Here is a 20550-nt window from a genome sequence, read left to right on the forward strand (position 1 = left end):
GATATAGTGATATATATATATAGAGAGAGAGAGCTATTTTCTAATTTAAGTAACAAAATGTAATACGCCTGATTCATGAATCGATAGTTTGAAATTATATATGTATATATGTATATGTATCACGTCGTCGTTAAGAATTGCATACACCCATGGAATGATTCGGTTCGATAAATATCAAAAGAATAGACAGAAGATTACTATCACTTCATTCTGATCTTCAATACATGTGGTATATATTACATAAACACCATAGTAACCCTGTCTATATTATTATATTGTAATGAATGGTTCAACTTGCTTTACCGAACTACAATAACAACGATTGTTGTTATTGTTATTGTACTTATATAGTCTGAATTTTGTATCAGTTGACTCACTTTCTGCTTTTCTCTATTAGCGATGAGCGGGCGAGCGAGCGATGGATGGGCGTTGCTGTCTGCACACAGTGCGGGAAAAGAGAAAATTGTGAAGAAATTTCGAAAAAAATCAACAAAAAAAAGCAGAGAAAGAGAAGAAAATTTTAAAAACTGTGGAACTTAAAAGAAACATCATGACTATTTACATACAACCTAACATAACGTATCGCAAGATAGTTTTCAGTTGCTCATTTAGCATATTAAATAACAACTGTCTAGAGCTGCAAAAGCAACAAGTAATCTATAGTTGCCTTTTTACCATTTATAAGAACCTTTCATTTTCGTTCTTTATCACAATTTGTTTGTTTTCAGCCGTGAATCTGACAAAAAAAAATAGTAATAGTACTAATTCGCTTGTTTTGGTTGATTGATTGATTGTTTTGGTTTTTTCTAAGATATACTACGTGATACTATCATATAGAGAACGTCATCAACAACAAGAGGAACATTCGTCAAGTATCATATACATATGATGAAACAAGAAAAACCAACTACTGCAAGGGACGATTCCTATGCCAATGAATATATGAGCATCTATGGTAGTAATGAACCTGAAAAAGATACCAGTAATACACATACAACACATGAGACGTTTGATGCAATTGATACATTGAATAATCCAAATGTTAATATACATGACTCTAATATTACACCCGATATCTTATTAGAACAACTGGCATACGTTGATAATTTCATTCCATCATTAGATCAAGATTTTGTTAATTTGGATTCATGGGTTATGAATGAATCACAAAATGACCATAATAACAATAGCAATAATAATAACGGATCGGCTACCTCAATTAATAATAATAATAATAATAATGTACATGGTGGGTCTATTATGAATACCGTTTCGGGAAATACGTTTGGTTTGGATGAACAATTAGCTGTTGAATTAAGTGCATTTGCTGATGAAGTATTTATTTTCCCAGATGAGGATAAACCACAAAACAACAACAACAATAATAATGAGGATGAGGAGGATGAAGAAAATATATTCAACAATAAAAGTGATACAAATGATGATCATAAGAATAGAAACCATATATTATCACAAAGAAGAAATAAATTTTTGACTTCTCAATATGATCATTCCAAATCAAGATTTTCTTCAAGAAGATCACATCATGAAAACGATGCTAATGATAATAATAATGATGTTGAAGACCATGACAACAATAATATTCATCCAAGTTTCGATATGTCTAATAATTTGGTACATGATGATCATAGTGGATTTACAAATTTTGAAGTAGATGGTCCAACTAATAACATGAACAATGCTCGTGACGAAGATGACGAAGATGAAGAAGAAGAAGAAGGACAAGAAAATAATATAAATAATCATAGTCAAGTTTCCTTGTTGCCTCAACATCGAGCAGAGAATACCAATCCTCCATATCAAAGGAATCATGTTCCAAGTATCTCTTCCCCATTATCAAATTTGGTAGCAAATAATTTACCATTAAAGAAACAAAAGAAACAAACCATCAATAGTAATAATGTGACACATGATTCACAAGAACCACAAATACATATGCCAGATTATTCTCAAATCCCTACTTCTACATTGGTGGCATTATTGCCAAGAGTTAAAGTTCCAGAAGGTGCACATACTTCTTTATTAAAAGCAGGTTTCGCAGAAGATCAAATTGTAGCAATTTCAGCTATCATTGCCTATAATGAACAACATAAACAACAAATAAAATATTCTTCAGAGTCACATTCTAATGGTTCTTCAAATGATGAAAGATCTTCATCAGATAAAGGTGCTCATTTTTTATTGGACCTATTATCTGATAAGAAGCCCACAAAGAGATCAAGATCTCAACCACAAGTGAATCGTGAAACACCACATTCTCAGCCAAGTCCCGTCAACACTAACATTAATAATAATGGCAGGAGACAAGAATCCAACGTATCGGAACCAGCCGCAGTGATGCATGCTACTCCAGATGTATCAAATATACGACAAAATGTTCAACAACAGAAGCAACAACAAAACCGTCATAATTCCTCAGATGATAATACTCTTACTTCACCTAACTATATGAGACACGCCAGTGAACCAATTTCTAAGAAACAAAATATAGTCTCAAAACCTGTAAATAAGTTACCCTCGGGAAATGCCAAAATACCGTCTGACTTACCAGTGAACTCGGCATCGACTATAAAGAAAGAATCTTGTTCTTCAATTACAAATATATCATCCGCAGTTGACCACTCGGTTAACTCAAATACACAGCCGAAGGTTGAACCTACATCACATTCTACATATGCTCAGAAAAAGAAGTTGAAAGGCAAGGAGCTTGAAAATTCTATCAATGAATTGAATGATCTGGCTTTAAAATTACAACAAAAGATACATACGTTAGAAATGGAAAACAAATTATTGAAGGATCTAGTGGTTAATAGTGGTGAACAAGAAGGTATAGAACAAGCGGAATCGATAAAACAGAATTTACTGAAGAGAGCTCATCAAACAACCCAAGAACAAGAAAATATAGGAAACAGACACTTAGATAATGACGGTAGTGAAAGCGATGATGAGGATCCTAAAAAGAAAAGAAAACTATCAAAATAAAAAATGTAGATAATAGGTATATTTTATAAATATCATAGTTATAGCGAATTAACAAGTATATAGTGGAGTAACAAAATATTTTTACACTGTTCTAATTCAATTAATCCTATTTGCTTCAATGTTAGATAATATAAGAGGTAAATTTCCAATATTAAACGGACGCGAAAATGTGTTGTCAATATTTTTTTTTCACATTTTTGGTAATTTACGCGTTTTAGTTGTTCATATATATTTCTTATTATGTATACAGACAAGAAGAAAGAAATTGTGAAATAAAAACAATTATTCAAAGGTTTATGAAGCTAGACAACTAAAGGATTGATTAATTTATAACTTGCCTTGATTTTATTGTTTGAAACCAATTTGAGCTTTATAAGAACAATAAAAGGACACTAATAAATTCTAGATTGAAGGTAGTGGTCATCCAAATTGGTCAAGGTAATATGAGTGATAAACTATCGAAGTTGAAGAAACTACAAGCTGCCAGAAATGGCGGTTCTGTCGAAGATGATCTAGAAGATTCCTATGATGACCATAAGTTATATGATGAAGTTGATGAGAAAGAATATAGAAACAGAAAGCGTAAAGAGTTGCTACAAGATGATTTTGTTGTTGACGATGATGGTGTAGGTTACGTTGATCGTGGTATTGAAGAACAGGAAGAATATTACAGTGACGACTATAGTGACGACGATCAGAATAAGACATCTTCGAAACTGAAGAAGAAGACGAAACAGCAGTCTAAGGTAAAGTCAACTCATCAGATTAGTAATATGTTACGAGCCCATTCATCTAAGACCGCAGATCCAAAGAAGAAGAAAATAGAAATTGATGAATTTGATGATATCTTGGGTGAATTCGATAGTGGAATATCAAATAAAATTCAACCTACTATGAGTTCGTCGTCGAGACCTCCATCCTCTCCTTCTAACCGTCCTGAGAAAAAGAGACCACTAGTCGTAGCATCAGATATAGAAGTGAATTTAAAGAAGCCTAGGGCTGCACCTCAAAGCAGCACTAACTTTTCTAATAATTTAATGAATTCCTCTCCGTTAAAGAAACATATTAAACTAGATGATGATATGGATGATTTATTGGAAGACGTAGCAGTCTCACCGACAATGAAAAAAGTTCCTACCGGTTTAACAGACAACTCTAATGACACATCTATGACCAACGATATCGAGGAAGATGGAATGAGTAGTGACGATGATATTGTAGTTAGAAGGAGAACTGTTAGGAGCGCAGCAGCTACCAAACAGATCAATTTGAATTCAAAAAGTAATCCAGGATCATCCCCATTTGTCACTGCACCAGGTACACCTCTTGATCTGAAGTCCACTATTAGGAAGCCGGCATCATCAATGAATAGTGCACCATTGCAATTCTCAAATAAGTATACAAAAGCACAAGTTGTCAACCCGGAGACCGATTCCTTCCAAATGTATTGGTTGGATTATGCAGAAATTAATAACACATTGATACTTTTTGGTAAAGTAAAAACATTGGATAATAGTATGGTATCAGCTATGGTTCAGATTAACGGTTTAGAGAGGGATTTATATTTTTTGCCTCGTGAAGGAAAGACACCAAGCGATATTCATGAGGAGATCGTCCCACTTTTGATGGAGAAATATGGATTGACTAATATTCGTGCCAAACCTCAAAAAATGAAATATGCATTTGAATTGCCAGGTATTCCTCATGAAGCTGACTACCTAAAGGTGTTATTACCGTTCAATACCCCAAAAGCATCTTACGATTTGATTCCCCCTGATTTATCAAGTGAAACTTTCCATCATGTTTTTGGTGGTAACACAAACATCCTAGAACAATTTTTAATTCAAAATAAGATCATGGGGCCATGTTGGCTAGAAATTACGCATGGGGACTTTAATGCATTGCAAAATGCATCTCATTGCTCGTTAGAAGTTGCGGTATCTAAACCAGCTAATATCAAAGTATTGAATGATATTAAAACAACAGCTGGACTAAATTGTACCTCACTTGCAATCCAGACGATGATGAATTCCAAGGAAAATAAACAGGAAATTGTTTCTATTTCTATATCAACATACAATAATGTAACTCTAGATATCCCAATCCCAGAGGATTTGAAACCGGATGCAGTTGTTACATTAGTGAGGCCACCTCAAGGCTCAGATTTTGCGGTTGGTCTAGCTACCCTTGTGAAACAGAAGCTTCCGGGAAATGTTCGTTTATTTAATAATGAAAAAGCTTTGTTAGCTTGCTTCTGTGCGATGATGAAAACATCTGATCCAGATGTCTTAATTGGTCATAGACTTGACAGTATTTATTTAGATGTCCTAGTACACAGATTGTATGATCTGTCTGTTCCGACTTTCAGTTCATTAGGTCGTCGTGCTAGAAAAGAATGGCCTGATAAATTTGGTAGAGGTCACAACAATATGAATCATTTTTTCATTCGTGACATTGTTGCTGGTAGGTTAATTTGTGATATTGGTAATGAAATGGGTCAATCTTTGACACCAAAATGTCAGAGTTGGGATTTGTCTGAAATGTTCCAGGTCACTTGTCAACAAGAACATAAAGCGCTTGATATTAATTATCAAAATGCTCAATATCAGAACGACCCTAATATTATGACAATGGCTTTGCAAGAAAATATTACAAATTCCATGATTACTGCTACAATTTCTTTTAGAATACAAATGTTATCTTTAACCAAGCAACTTACAAATTTGGCTGGTAATGCATGGTCTCAAACATTGGGAGGTACAAGAGCAGGTAGAAACGAATATATTTTGCTTCATGAATTTGCAAGAAATGGTTATATCGTTCCGGACAAAGAAACGAGAAAGATGAAGGCTCATAGACTTGCTAATACTGAAGATGGTGAAAATGAAAATAATGATACACCAACATCTTCTAAGAAAGCGAAATATCAAGGTGGTTTGGTGTTTGAACCAGAAAAGGGACTACATAAAAACTACATTCTAGTCATGGATTTCAACTCTCTTTACCCATCTATTATTCAAGAGTTTAATATTTGTTTCACTACCGTCAAGAGAAACGTGAACGATATTGAGGAATTACCAGAGGTTCCTCCTAGCGATATAGGACAAGGTGTTTTGCCACGATTACTTGCCACTTTAGTGGATCGTCGTCGTGAAGTCAAGAAGATCATGAAAACTGAAACAGATCCTCATAAACGTGTCCAATGTGACATTAGACAGCAAGCATTGAAGTTGACAGCCAATTCGATGTACGGTTGTCTGGGTTATGTCCACAGTAGATTTTATGCAAAACCACTAGCAATGCTGGTCACAAACAAAGGTAGAGAAATTTTGATGAACACCAGACAATTAGCAGAGAGTATGGGTCTTACTGTTGTGTACGGTGATACAGATTCTGTCATGATTGATACCGGGTGTGAAAATTATGAAGACGCAATTAAGATTGGGGTAGAATTTAAAAAACTTGTTAATGAACGTTATAGGTTGCTAGAGATTGATATTGATAATGTTTTTAGAAAGCTGTTACTACATGCAAAGAAGAAGTATGCTGCTCTTAATGTCACCATTGGTAAAGATGGTAAGGAACAAACAGTTTTAGAAGTGAAAGGTCTGGATATGAAACGTCGTGAGTATTGTCCACTGTCCAAGGATGTGTCGACACATGTATTAAACACCTTACTTTCAGATAATGATCCAGAATCATCTTTACAAGAGATATATGGGTACCTGGAGAATATTAGAAGTAAGGTTGAGTCGAACGAAATTAGAATTGATAAATACAAGATAAATACACGATTATCTAAGGATCCAAAGGCATATCCTAATGGTAAAACTATGCCAGCTGTTCAAGTTGCTATGAGAATGAGAAAAGCTGGGAGAGTAGTAAAAGCCGGTACCGTTATCACTTTTGTTATTACTAAAGGTAAAGGATCCGAAGAGGATAGCACAGATAAGGATGTGACTGATAGTGCACATTTTGCATCAAGAGCTTATGCACTAAACGATGTTATGGTTAAAAGCAACAATCTTGTTCCAGATCCAAATTACTATCTGGAAAAACAAATATTTGCTCCTGTGGAAAGATTGTTGGAAAGAATTGAAAGTTTCGATGTTGTTCGTTTGAGTGAAGCCTTGGGACTAGATAGCAGGAAATTCGCTAGACGTTTTGCAGATGATAAAAATAGCAGTGGTATTCATAATTTGGAACCCTTGGAGACCACTATATCTGATATGGAAAGATTCAAGGATTCTGCTAAATTCGAATTAAATTGTCCAAATTGTTCACATTTGTTCCCATTTGGTGGTATTATTGCTTCGAACTTTTATAAGATGTGTTATAATGGTGTCCAATGTAAGAACTGTGATCATGTATTTAATATGATTCAGTTTACGAGTCAATTAGAATCTGTTATCAGATCCCATATTTCGTTGTATTATGCCGGTTGGTTGTATTGTGATGATTCGACATGCAGGAACGTTACTAGACAAATATCTGTCTTCGGAAAACGTTGTTTAAATGACGGTTGTACTGGTGTCATGCAATTCAAGTATACCGATAAACAATTATACAACCAATTATTATATTTCAATTCCTTATTTGATATGGAAAAAAATAAGAAGCAACTATTGAAACCACTATATTATGAAGGTGACATCGATTATCCATCCGAACAGTTAGCTGAGTCCGCAATCTTAGCATTGACTGAACAAAATAGAAAGCTATTCGAAATTAGTCAGGGTGTTATAGATAAATATCTAGACAATTGCGGCCGTCGTTACGTAGACATGGGTGCGATTTTTGATTTCATGATGAACTAATCATGTCGCTGCGTATATAGACATGTGTACTTTATAAATATTATATTAATTCTTCGTTATTAAGTTGCGATTGAATGTAAGTCTTACATTTTGAGATTGAGATTAGTGTAAATATGGCTTGAACGAAAGAGAGTTTGAATTTGAGAGTAACTACTAGTGCATATACCATTCGATCAATCAGCCGCATTTCTTCGCTAATCAAAACAATTTTCAGTACTAAAAAATTTATTGACTGCTCGTCACTCGTCACTCGTCATTTTCTTCTGTAAAATTCTCATCGCGAAAATATTTATTTATTTAGTAGAATCACTGAGAAGGGCGTAGGTAGAAGCGATAAGAATTTGTTTACTCCGCGTTGCTGTCTATCTATCTATCTGTTCAACAATCACAGACATACATATATATACAGATATATTCTATAAATAAAAGGGAACAGAGAGGACCATCTATTACAAAGTCATATAGAGCTATATACATCTTTTTAAAAGGAAAATTAAGTGTTTGTTTAATATACTGTATTTATATTTGAACAATTTATGATATATAGTTTGTTTATCATAAACTAAAGAAAAAGAATATCAGTGTTCATGACTAATTGCTTACCGAAATATGTTTTCCAATAGCAAATATGAACTATTAGATAGTGGCTCAAATTATGCTAACAATAGCAAAAATAAAAATATTAATAATAATTTGTCTGTACCGCGGCCTACTAGTTCTACAACGATTGTCCCATCTGAAAATATTACTATTAATACCGATGATAATAATAATAATAATAATAATAATGGGATTACTTCTAATAAAGTGAAAAATATTGAAATTCCATCATCTAATTCAAACAGAGGGGGTGTGCATCCATTATTGATAAATAGACGTAATTCTACAATTAAAAATACTCCTATAGTGGCAAACTTAGGTAAGAGTGTAGACTCTCATGTTTTTGTAAGTATTCATTCACCAAATTTTAGAACAAGTCAAGATGGTCATCAAGAAGAAATAATGAATAGCGTTAGAGAAAATTATTTAAATAATACACAGAGGAAAAATAGTATGGGTTTAAACAGTAATACTGGTAGTTTGAAATCAGATTCTATAACTTTAAGAACGCAGTCTCCTGCACGAGTTGTTACAGATGATGAGAACCCTCCATTAGGAGAAACTGCTTCTGAATTAGACGATCCAAGTTTAAAGAGTACAGGAGGTGATATTTTACGTGATATCTATAAGATGACAAATCACCCTTCTGATTCAAATTTAAAGAGACAAAAGAGTACCGATGACGTTCGTTTAACAATGGAAAGTAGAAGAAGACAATCAGCTGCTGGAGGGTTGAATGTTCCAGGTGGATTTAGAAGAGAATTCATTGTGAAAAAAGTTAGAACAAAGAGTACCAATGTTCAGAGTAATATATCGTCAATTAGAAATGATTATGGAACGAGTAGACCAGGAACACCTAGACCATCTACAACTGGTACTAGTGCTGTAGTATTATCATCGTCATCATCAGTGGCCGTATCGGATGCACACCCTACGGTGGATAGAGAATCAAATCAACCAATTGAACAACCTTCAGAAGTTCCATTCTTAACGAAAAATTTTATGGAATTCCTATACCTATATGGACATTTTGCAGGTGAATCCTTTGAAGATGATTTCTTCGATGACTCTGGTAGTAACCCATTAGATGGATATGAAAATAATAATAGAAAAGAAGAAAGTTCTCCATTAATACCATTAGGAAGTACAGAAGCAGTTACGAAGTCTCAAGTCTCGAGTATGAAAGGTACAGCTTCACCATCGAAAGTATTTCTCTTATTGATGAAATCCTTTGTGGGGACCGGTGTATTATTTTTACCACAGGGTTTCCATAACGGTGGTTTAACTTTATCAATATTCTTATTAATATTTTTTGGTGGTTATTCCTATTGGTGTTATTATATCTTAATTCAATCTAAAGTTTATACAAAAGTTGCCTCATTCGGTGATATTGGTCTAAAGACATATGGACCCTGGATGAAATTTGGTATATTATTAGCTTTAGTTCTAACACAAGTTGGGTTTTCAGCAGCATATATGATATTTACAGCAAAGAATATTGGTGCCTTCTTACAAAATGTCTTTAGAGTTGAAAATTTAAAACTAGGTTATATTATGTTATTCCAATTAATAGTATTCATTCCATTGTCATTCATTAGAAATATATCGAAATTGTCATTACCATCACTTTTTGCTAATTTTTTCATCATGATTGGATTAATCATTATTTTATTCTTCACTATGAAACATTTATTTATTACATTGGATATGAAACCTGCAGAAGGTGTCATATACGGTGTAAATGGTAGTAGATGGACATTGTTTGTAGGGACAGCCATTTTCACTTTTGAAGGTATTGGCTTAATTATTCCTGTTCAAAACTCTATGAAAAATCCAGAAAAATTCCCATTAGTTCTTGGTCTAGTAATTATTACAGTTACTCTATTATTTGTAACTGTAGCAGTCGTTGGTTATTTGTCATACGGTTCAAAAGTAGAAACTGTGATCCTATTAAATTTACCTCAAGATAATATTACAGTCAATCTTATTCAATTGTTTTATTCTATTGCCATTATGTTATCAACACCATTACAATTATTCCCAGCAATTAAGATTATAGAAAATAAAGTATTTGCAACAGGTGGGAAATTTATCTTAAGGACTACTATGGGTGAAAGAGCTGTAAGACAATTTACTGAATCCGGGAAATCAAACTGGAAAGTGAAGTGGACAAAGAACCTTGGAAGAACTTTCATTGTGTCTACTGTTGTATTAACAGCTTATTGTGGTGTAGACTCATTGGATAAATTTGTGTCCATTATAGGTTCATTTTGTTGTCTTCCGTTAGTCTATGTCTTCCCAGCTCTTTTACATTTAAGATGTTGTTCATCGGCACGAGAAAATGGAGATGATAGTAAGAAAACGAGATTCTTAATCATAGTTGATCAAGTCTTAGTCCTGTTCGGTATAATAAGTATGGTATATACATCCTATCAAAGTATATTTACGTAACATATAAATCTATTTCTAATGACATATTGCAATTATTTATTATTAATTGTTTACATTTAGTGGAGCGATGGGATGTTTAAAAATCGTATCCAAATTTAATATTTCCCAGACAAAAAAATAATTAATAGTTCAGTTTTCTTTTTTTTAATTTCAAAGAAGCAGAATTCGACTCAATATCGAGAAGTTATATTAATCTTCAGAAACAACATCATATATCTTATTTTCTTTTATAACCTATTTGATTCCTTTTCTTCTAATTCAAGTTAAAAGTTTGATGCTATGTTTCAATACCTAAAACTTCGTAATTATGTGTGTAAGAGAATTTTAACTGCAACATATATGATAATCGTAATAAAGACAACCAATACAATTCTCAAGAATCAATATCTTGGTTAGCGTCAATATAAGAAATAAAATTACAAGACAGTAATCATGTTTAACTGCTATAACACGTCCTCATCACATGACCGAACGGCTTTCGCCATACATAAAATTCGAAAGAATTCCGAAAAAAGCGAAACTTAATTATGATTGGTCTGTCATTTATAAAAATGGAACCCGAAGGCTTTTAGTTTAACTTATTATTACTTACGGAGAAAATGAGAACAAGTTTAACAAACAGACAGAAAACATATTTAGCACATTTAGTTTTAAGTAGTTTTTAATCCGATCAACCTACTCAATAGTGTAACAGAACTTATCAATTCATACTCTCAAAATGTCAAAATACTATTCCTTCGAGGAACAAACCCAAACCGAGTTTTCGTCAGAAGTTTCTCCATTTATATTGGCACCATTAGATGATTTATCATGCATGGAAACCACAATTTTAACATCAGGAAATTTAGTAACAGAGGCTACCCCAGTTACAAATTGGTTGAAGAAACAACGGATCAACGTAATCGATAATCGTAATGAAATCAAATCTGCAATCGATAAATTTGATTCCGAAAGGAGAGCTGAGTATAATAACGTAAAAAACTACTTTCAAAATAACATATTTAATAACAAACAAGAAAATGAGAATAGATTAGTACCTACATCGATTGTCGCATTGAGTGCATTTCTTACAGGAAGAATTATGTGCCGAAAAAGGTTTGGTTGGTCGTCTGTTGGTAATCCAACTTCGATATCCACTAAATTGATTAAAAGTCTTCCTAGTAGAATAATAACGCCTTGGGTATTTGCTTGTACAACATTTGCCATTGGGACTCCAGAGACATGGAATAACGTTACTAAAGTCATCAGCGAACGTTATATTCCTACTGATGTCTCTGAAACTGTGAAAAATACTTCCAATAGCATATACAACATTCTTATTAAAGCTCCAATTCAAAATATAAACCAATTTTCAGAGGTTACACTACCAGAAGCTGTCAAACAGATAAGAAAAAATTTCATTGAATTACTTCAAGTCTCCTAGGTTTTGACGTAACCTGTTCTAAAAAACAAATTATGCTATCAGTCTTCATGCATTCGTGTTTTATTATTATCAATATATGTAAAATATGTATATAAAGATATTGTGAAATTCAATTTCTTTTTAATGGATATATTCTTAACTTTTCAAATCTCATTTAATATTGCATTCTATTCATTTAATGCCGTTATTAACCATGCTGGTGCATCAGCTTTCACTATTTCTACAATCTTAGTATCGAATGCCTCAATAAGTAATTCCACAAGGATTCTACCACCTCTACTACCAGTGAATCTTCTATATTCTTCTGAGACACTTGCCAAATTCCATCCCATGATTCTTCTCAAACATCCTATCACTGTACCAGTTCTATGTCTACCCATACCGCAACATACTAATAACGGATAATTTTTTCTATCAACTATTGTCTGCAAAGCATTAATAATGGAGTGTTCTGTAAGACCATCCCATGGATTGTCGTCTTCCCCACCATCGGGATTTATTGCAGCAAATTGTAAAGAAATATTATAACTATCACAAAACTCCAATAGTGTATCTTGAGGTTCTTCGTTAGCCAACCAAATGATTGTCTTAAGATTTAGGTTTAACAAAAATGGGAAATTAACAGGTGATGGCTGTCCCGATCTATAAAGATATCTCTCTACGGGACAAAAATTCAAGGGTGGCACTATACGTTCCTGTGGAGCGTGTGATATGAGTATCTTCTCTCTACCTGATTCAGTTTCTTCATTTATATAAATATGATCGTCCTCATCCTCTTCTTCGTCGTCATTAACATCATTATCATCCTCACTATTCGTTGGAACATGTCCTATCTTACTGGCATTTTCACTTTGATCATTTGATACCAGTATATCTTCTAAAACCTGCGGCAGGTTTGGGTCACTACTCCTATTTTTTGATGCCATTTGTGTTGTACGTCTGTTGATTTATATATAGATATATAACTATTATTATTATTAATTGATTGATTAAGAATTAACTTGTGATACATTGTTTTAACAAAATCTGCCACAGGATAACCCAAAAAGTCATCGTAATCCTTATAATCACATCACATTTTTTGAAGTTTCGAGTTACTGATTGACTTTATTCGTGCTACATGACCCAATTCCTCAATTTTTCCTGATTATGAAATCAAGAAAAATAACCTACTGAAACCCTAATTTTTAGAAGACTCCGCTATTGAATTCAAACCCTAAACCTTTACGTGTTCTTTGAGAAAAATGCATAGATTCCTAAGTAATACGTTTAACGTTGGGACATTTTGGCGTGTCACTTAGGTTTTATTATTATGATTATTATATAAGAAATGTAAAATAATCAGGAAAAATTATTGACATACAATTGTACTCTAATAGCGACTCCTACGATTTAAGGTGATATCTTTTGTTATAATTATATTTTCTAATTCCACCGATTCATTGTTATTGTCTCTCTTTCTAAATAAGTGCAGGTTAACTAAATATTCCCAGGAATAATAACAAAAATAAAGGATACAATCATATTACATTAAGAGAAATGGCTCCAGTTATTCAAAAGAAGAAAAACCCTGCTTCCAAGGAGGACATTCAAAAGGATTTTGTCGAAGCAATTAACCTATCCTTTACATCCTACAAGAATCAAGTTAAAAATAACCGTAAATTGAGACTGATCGATATCTTCGGTGCTATTTTGGTCGTCGTTGGTATTTTCCAAATAGCTTTTGTTGGTATGATCCAAGATAATTATCCTTTCAATGCTTTCCTAGCCGGTTTCATAATATGTGTAGGTCAATTCGTCCTATTGATGTGTTTGAGATTGCAATTGACCCATCCATTCGAAGGGATCTCTAAGAGCAAAGCATTTGGTGAATTTATCATTGCTAGTTTGATCCTACATTTTACTTGTCTACATTTCATTAATTAGAATGATATTTATACCAAAGAAGTCATAAACTCCTTTATGGTGTCATATATCACTCCTCTATATACATTATAAAAATATCAAAAAAAAAAATAGAAAAACAATAATATAATATAATATAATAATATAATATAATATAACATAACATAACACAACATAATATATATAATATATATAATATATATAAAAACACATTAATATAATCGATCATTTAAACGTTCATAATACATCTCCTCTTAGAAAATGCTATCTCTTCATATAAATATGGATGAGGATATAGCGCAAATGGGACTTTATTTTAGCTACACTACTGTTTCAATTTCATTTTGTTTTGACAATCTTTACAATACCATTTACCCTTAGGAAGTGTCTCTAAACCGATGCATGGTAAATGGAACCATTCTAATTCACAACTATCACCGTCGCACCCAACCATTTCACCGTACGCTACTTGATTACAGTAACAATATAAAGGTTCACCATAGTCATTTGTTTTTGGTCTATCAACATATATAGATTTAACTACTGGCTCTATAGGAGCTGATATTGGTTTTGCTTCTTGTTTCTTAGCGATAACTTCAGTATTAACCCTTCTCTTTCTCCTTTTTGGCTCATTCACAGATCCGTTGGCAACTCTTTTGATTTTCATAGGAGGTTTATCATCTTCAGCAATAGCTGATTGCTGATTTTGTGACTGTGGGACCGGTTTCTGGGTTTGTTTTTTTTGTGCTGCCATAGCTTCTCTTCTCGATTCACTCTTTAAAGCTTGTGATGATTTTGTAGCGCTCTTGTTCTCAATTTTGTCCATTAACTCATGATGTAGATGCATGGCTGGATGATTATCGTTCCCTAAACGTAACCTTGTTGGGATTTCTTGATTCCGTAAAGCTACCTCATATGCAAGCTCTAATCTACTATTTAACGCTTGTAATGACTCAAGCATTATCGAAGAAACATGCATTTTCTCTTCTAATGATGGCATCAACTCTTCAAATAAATTGTTAATTTGAGTCAACGACCCAAGTTTTTTCGATTTAAATTCTTCTACTGGTAAGGCACTTTTGTCAAAAGAGTCCTTCAAGAAGGAATCAATCTTATTGTTTAAATCTGGTCTTGAGTATATACATTTCGCATCTATTTCATGTAATAAAGTTAAATAACGGGATGTTTCTATTGGATATTCTTCTAATACGTCGGCGATATCATTTAACCCAGGGTATAGATTTGCAGGAGTACTCATTTTTTATACGTATTTCTATATATCTGGGAAATTAATCTGTGGTATGCGTCTAGGACTTATTATGTTCACGCTGATATGTTGCAAGGAGATGCAAAATGTGTATACATCCTTTATTTATTTATCTCTTTTATTATTTATACTTATTATGAAATCACATTTTGAACGTTCCTTTTTTTATTTTAATTATAATATATAAGGCTCCGTATTTTTATTGTGGAAAAGAGAAAGCGTTAAACTGATGAGTTCTATAGAGTAAACCGATACAGTAATATATTATTTTGTTAGATTCAAATAACACCAAGAGTTCCATTCAAATTAATCAGAATGAAGTTTGCACAGATGATCAGTTGATTGTACATGTCACTATATATGAACAAGAAAAGAAAACTTAGATGGTAATGCTTTGATACTTTATAAAAGATTATAATATTGATAATAAAAATACATAGAGGAGTAGGATTGTTAAGCATAACAATGATCTAATAAATGCATATATGTATATAATACAAACATCTATTAACATGTTCTTGCAAAAAAACCACTGTTCATTCTAATGGGATAAATTTGTTATTTAATTTTATATCTGTTTAATGGGTTTCAGATGGGATTTCGAAAACAATTTGCTTACCAGTTAGCTTAGAGTAGACAGCTTGGAAAGATTCTAGTTTGTAATCGATTTGTTGAACATCCTTGGAGTCCAATAGGATCTTTTGGATCTTGTTACCACCGACTAGGTATCTAACTCTCTTACCGACGATTTCAGTTGGGAAAACCATGTCTTCTAGGATCTTTTCGTGGACAGCAGTCAAAGTTCTAGATCTTGGTCTCTTTTGAGAGTTCTTAACACCTCTAGCTGGCTTTGGTAGGATTCTTCTTTCAGCTAGGAAGATGATGTGTCTGTCTTGGAACTTCTTTTCTAGTTCTCTGGTCAACTTGGTTTGAACCTTGTGGTAAGCGGCTAGTTGTGGAACTGGGACGAAGACGATCAAAGCCTTCTTACCTTGAGCAACATCGATTTCTCTGATGGACTTGAATTGTAGAGGTCTTAGTTCAGCCTTTAGGTCAGCGGAAGAGTTTTCCAATTCGGTGAAAGCTTGGGCAACTTGCAATTCCAATTCAGTTGGGGCAGCAGATAGGATTTTGGTAGACATTTTCACTAGTTTGTTGTTCGTTTATCTTTGAAATGTAAATAAATTACGAAATATTGAATGAGTATATATTTATACTGTGTTTAAAGAAAAGCTACTATTTTATTAATCATTAAGTTACTAGATGTTGCGCATAAAGTCTATAGCAAGTGAGAGAGAGCGTGAGTGCGTATACATTGCAACAATATGCTACCACTATGGTGATAATGATGATAATGATACTATTGCATTACACACAACTTTTCCAAAGAAACACCAACAACTTCATATTTTGTCAATGTACAATAAAGTTGAAAAATTTCAGATAGTATTGAGAACAATGTGCAATGTTTCAATCTGGTGAAACTGAATTGAACTGTAGGTGCAGTGTCACATTCGTACGACCATCCACTGGAATGAGTTCTGTTAGAAAACATTTCAGAATATATTTTCACTTTTTACATTTTTTGCGCGTAGTAATCACATCTCTCTGTAATCATTCTTTATTTTTTGGGAAAATTCTAGAAAAAAAGTTTTGAAAAAGTTTTATGAAATTTGAATATATGTATAATTATATGGATGCACGGGTGTTGAAATTTGGATCAGTCACAAATATATATATATTTCGACATCAGATATAGTTTAAAGCAAGAAAATGGGAGGTCTTGTTTAGACCTTTAATTGAACCATTAACATGTAAGTTACCAAAAAGGGTAATGATATTATTAGCAGTGGGTATTGCAGAACGATGAAGAACGAAGTACAATCAATTTGGACATGATCTTCGGCATCAGGTGGTGTATAACTTGCAGTGAAATATATTAATGTAGTCATTGTAGGTAAACCCCACGTCATTGAAATAACAAAAAGCAACATCTTATCATCTTCCCAAGTACACCAACCTGCTTTCACCAATCTGTCACACCACAAGACACCGAATATTGGCATTACACATAATTTTAGAAACACTAACAATGTGGCAGTTTTCCAAAACCCTGGATATAATGAACTAATTTCTAATCTACCTAATGTGGCCCCCAATAATAACAAACCAAATGGGACAGAGGCTGCACCCAAGTAACCTGTATAATCCATTACAAAGCTTAAAACAGGTTGTTTATCTGGAGCTAACCCAACAAAAGGGGTGTGATTTGAAGTGACAAATAAAGCTTTTAACCACGGCATGAATGCAATGAAAAGTCCAGCAAATACTGCAACAGAACATGGTCTTAAACAATTTGTTAAGAAAAACATTAACAGATGAGACCCTGGGATTTTCATAATAATATGTGGTAAGACAGTATCACCAGAAACATCAATATCATGTTTATTCACTGTAGCGTCTGATGTCACCATTCTTGTCAATCTTGAAGATCTAATACGATCCATTATAGGCAATTTTTTACCTGTTTTCTCATCAATAGAATAGCCACTACCATCACTATAAAGTGTGGACATTGAGAATCCCGAAGCGAAAGAAGCATGACGTTCTTTCCCAAATTGATCAACATTAGAATATTCATGAATCATATCTGGTAACCCTTGAATGGGCATAGTGGTTCTTTGATCGATCGACCTAACGGAATGTAAAGTATTTATAGAATCAGCTCTATTTCTCAACGCTGAAGAAGAAGATAATAACGAAGATGTATGAGATGCTGCTGCCATACATGATGGACAATTACTCATATTACTTGATCGGTCATCGTTATTGTAGTCACTGCCATCACCGTAAGCCTGTACGGAAGATTGTGTCATTGAAGAAAATGTGGATACAGATGGTAGTGATGATATTGCAGTTGGTGCCATACTGCTTCTTGTATGAGTAGGAGCCAACGATGCCATCTGTGAATCTAGAGTGTACATCGACTCTTGGCTCTCTTCTTCTAATTCAGGTACTGAAACCAAACTCGATCTATCAGATTCTCTAGCATTTTGCTGTTGTTGATGATAATCTTTATTATATGAAGGTGATATATCTAGACTTGGAGTAATAGATTGAGACTCCATATCAGCATATCTAAAGTCGTGTTCAATTAGGCGAAACCCTCCGAGGTTAAAGACACATAATAAGAATGTAGCCAAAAATATAATTGCACAAGCGACACCTCTAGCACCTTCTTCTTCGGTGAAGACAAATGTATCCATTGTTTGTAAATAAGCAATTGGTAAATCTGAAATATTTGGAAACATTCCTCCTGCTAGGATTCCACCTTTCCATTCAGGTGGACATGGTAATAATGATCGTACAATAAATGCAGCACCAAGTCCCGTTGCATAGACTAAGACTGCACTAATTGCTACTATACCGACCGTTTTTGCATCCCTTACTTCTAATGATCCCACAATCTTATTAAATGCTAAACATGGCAGTAGTACTGCGAGTACTAAATCCGATATTGCACGTGTAGTTTCCACAGATAATAGTGCTAATCGACTTAATGCTATTCCTGTTGCGATAATTAGGTATATTTTTATAATTGGTTTAACTGAGGCCCATATAGCCTCTCCTAAAGTAATTGTCATTGTTGTATGTGTATGTTTAATGGATGTATATATATATGTTTATCTTATTGTAATAATTAATTTCATGTAAATCTCGCTCAAGATAATGAAAAGAGGCATTATTTACTAGACAGTCTATTATTTGATTAATAAATGTCTGATTTTATATCACTGTATATATACATTATATAATAACAAAATATCAAAGATAAATATAAATATAACGTGCAAATAATAGAACGTGGGCTTAAACACTATCTATCAACTTCAAAATAATAAAAATAAATTAAGATTTGGATTATGAACTGTACCTTAAGTTGTCATTTATTTATCTCTCCTCCTTAACCACCTAAATTTCAAGAAGTAGAAAATATGTATTAATAGACAGAGTTCTTATGAACAGAATATCTCCCCCTTATATTTAATATTCGAAGAAAAAACAACTAAACGAACCAACCTGGGTACTAAAGTTGTCTTGACCATTATTCCTTTCGTTACATTGTTCCACCCTCCTCATCCTCATCTTGTATTACTATAATAAAAGTGTTAGTGAGGGTCATGATGTTTTGCCCCATTACGTGAGTGGTCAGCCGTACAGTCTGCTTTGTCCGTCTGTCTATTAATAGGGCGTAGAGGGATATTACCAATTCCATTATATATATTTTGGCTCTGGCTATAGTGTGTGCGCAGGAACAGTTATTAGGGGGTGTACTGTGCGTGTTTCTCTCTCCCTTTTTCCCTCGTTTCTCTCCTCTTTCAGAGAATATCCCCAGCACAGCGACCGAGAGGAGAAACATGCGCTTCACGTGACCGTTTTCTATTACTTTTGCTTTGAAATTTGGAGGGGCAGTTTCCGGCTGAATTAACAGTGCACCAAATATATGTGTTGGGGCATCTATTCTTGGGAGGGTTGCTCTTCATCTGGCAATGGAACACGCACCAATGGTTCTGGTAGTGGGATTGTTTCGTTATCGCCGTTATTAGTAGTAGTGATATTGGCAGCAGCAGCAGCAGTAATAGTAGTAGTATTAGTGGTATTAGAATTTTTATTACCCCCATCGTCCATTGATGCGGGGGCGTAGTCACTGTCTACGTAGCGGAGCAGCCCCAAACCAGCTTGCGATACAGCTCTCGAGATATTATCCCATATTTGCATAACATCACTAACACGATCTGAATTTTCTTCTAATTGCTGAACCTCTGAACTAAGAGAATCAAGTTGAGATTTAATACTCTCTGTTAGATTACTTATTTGGGTTAATTGTTGTAATTCGCGTTGTTTTTGATCTCTTTGTTCAGTTAATGACATTTTTATTTACTCGTGTGTACACGTATTGAAGCTCTATTCTAATACAATTGGAGTACCTAAACTAGTAACAGCATCAACATTCGCAATGTATTTATTTATTTATATATTTATATATAAATATATTTTCTTTTAATTCTTTCTGCTTCAAAACA

General features: G+C 33.6%; 10 protein-coding genes across 10 annotated transcripts; 5 read left to right on the forward strand and 5 right to left on the reverse strand.

The window, feature by feature from the left end:
• Window positions 1–888: 888 nt before the first annotated feature.
• MET4 (Met4p) lies at window positions 889–3003 on the forward strand (the record flags this gene model as incomplete). The annotated part of the gene is made up of 1 exon (XM_041548609.1): window positions 889–3003. One exon carries the CDS (start codon window positions 889–891, stop codon window positions 3001–3003), a length of 2115 nt encoding a protein of 704 aa, XP_041404543.1.
• A 443-nt stretch (window positions 3004–3446) lies between these two features.
• POL1 (DNA-directed DNA polymerase alpha catalytic subunit POL1) lies at window positions 3447–7820 on the forward strand (the record flags this gene model as incomplete). The annotated part of the gene is made up of 1 exon (XM_041548610.1): window positions 3447–7820. The coding sequence occupies one exon, from the start codon at window positions 3447–3449 to the stop codon at window positions 7818–7820; it is 4374 nt and encodes a 1457-aa protein (XP_041404544.1).
• A 609-nt stretch (window positions 7821–8429) lies between these two features.
• AVT4 (Avt4p) lies at window positions 8430–10871 on the forward strand (the record flags this gene model as incomplete). The annotated part of the gene is made up of 1 exon (XM_041548611.1): window positions 8430–10871. One exon carries the CDS (start codon window positions 8430–8432, stop codon window positions 10869–10871), a length of 2442 nt encoding a protein of 813 aa, XP_041404545.1.
• Window positions 10872–11589: 718 nt separating this feature from the next.
• On the forward strand, window positions 11590–12294 carry MIC27 (Mic27p; the record flags this gene model as incomplete). The annotated part of the gene is made up of 1 exon (XM_041548612.1): window positions 11590–12294. The coding sequence occupies one exon, from the start codon at window positions 11590–11592 to the stop codon at window positions 12292–12294; it is 705 nt and encodes a 234-aa protein (XP_041404546.1).
• A 167-nt stretch (window positions 12295–12461) lies between these two features.
• OCA1 (putative tyrosine protein phosphatase OCA1) lies at window positions 12462–13220 on the reverse strand (the record flags this gene model as incomplete). Its single annotated transcript, XM_041548613.1, has 1 exon — window positions 12462–13220. The coding sequence occupies one exon, from the start codon at window positions 13218–13220 to the stop codon at window positions 12462–12464; it is 759 nt and encodes a 252-aa protein (XP_041404547.1).
• A 613-nt stretch (window positions 13221–13833) lies between these two features.
• On the forward strand, window positions 13834–14220 carry OST2 (dolichyl-diphosphooligosaccharide-protein glycotransferase; the record flags this gene model as incomplete). Its single annotated transcript, XM_041548614.1, has 1 exon — window positions 13834–14220. The coding sequence occupies one exon, from the start codon at window positions 13834–13836 to the stop codon at window positions 14218–14220; it is 387 nt and encodes a 128-aa protein (XP_041404548.1).
• A 304-nt stretch (window positions 14221–14524) lies between these two features.
• PHO23 (Pho23p) lies at window positions 14525–15457 on the reverse strand (the record flags this gene model as incomplete). The annotated part of the gene is made up of 1 exon (XM_041548615.1): window positions 14525–15457. The coding sequence occupies one exon, from the start codon at window positions 15455–15457 to the stop codon at window positions 14525–14527; it is 933 nt and encodes a 310-aa protein (XP_041404549.1).
• A 587-nt stretch (window positions 15458–16044) lies between these two features.
• Window positions 16045–16608, reverse strand: RPS7B (40S ribosomal protein eS7; the record flags this gene model as incomplete). Its single annotated transcript, XM_041548616.1, has 1 exon — window positions 16045–16608. The coding sequence occupies one exon, from the start codon at window positions 16606–16608 to the stop codon at window positions 16045–16047; it is 564 nt and encodes a 187-aa protein (XP_041404550.1).
• A 645-nt stretch (window positions 16609–17253) lies between these two features.
• On the reverse strand, window positions 17254–19110 carry KABA2_01S15356 (uncharacterized protein; the record flags this gene model as incomplete). The annotated part of the gene is made up of 1 exon (XM_041548617.1): window positions 17254–19110. One exon carries the CDS (start codon window positions 19108–19110, stop codon window positions 17254–17256), a length of 1857 nt encoding a protein of 618 aa, XP_041404551.1.
• Window positions 19111–19984: 874 nt separating this feature from the next.
• Window positions 19985–20398, reverse strand: DAD2 (Dad2p; the record flags this gene model as incomplete). The annotated part of the gene is made up of 1 exon (XM_041548618.1): window positions 19985–20398. The coding sequence occupies one exon, from the start codon at window positions 20396–20398 to the stop codon at window positions 19985–19987; it is 414 nt and encodes a 137-aa protein (XP_041404552.1).
• Between the last annotated feature and the right edge of the window lie 152 nt (window positions 20399–20550).

The sequence above is a fragment of the Maudiozyma barnettii genome (genome assembly GCF_903064755.1).
Source record: "Maudiozyma barnettii strain CLIB 1767 genome assembly, contig: KABA2_01, whole genome shotgun sequence".
Classification (NCBI taxonomy): Eukaryota; Fungi; Ascomycota; class Saccharomycetes; order Saccharomycetales; family Saccharomycetaceae; genus Maudiozyma; species Maudiozyma barnettii.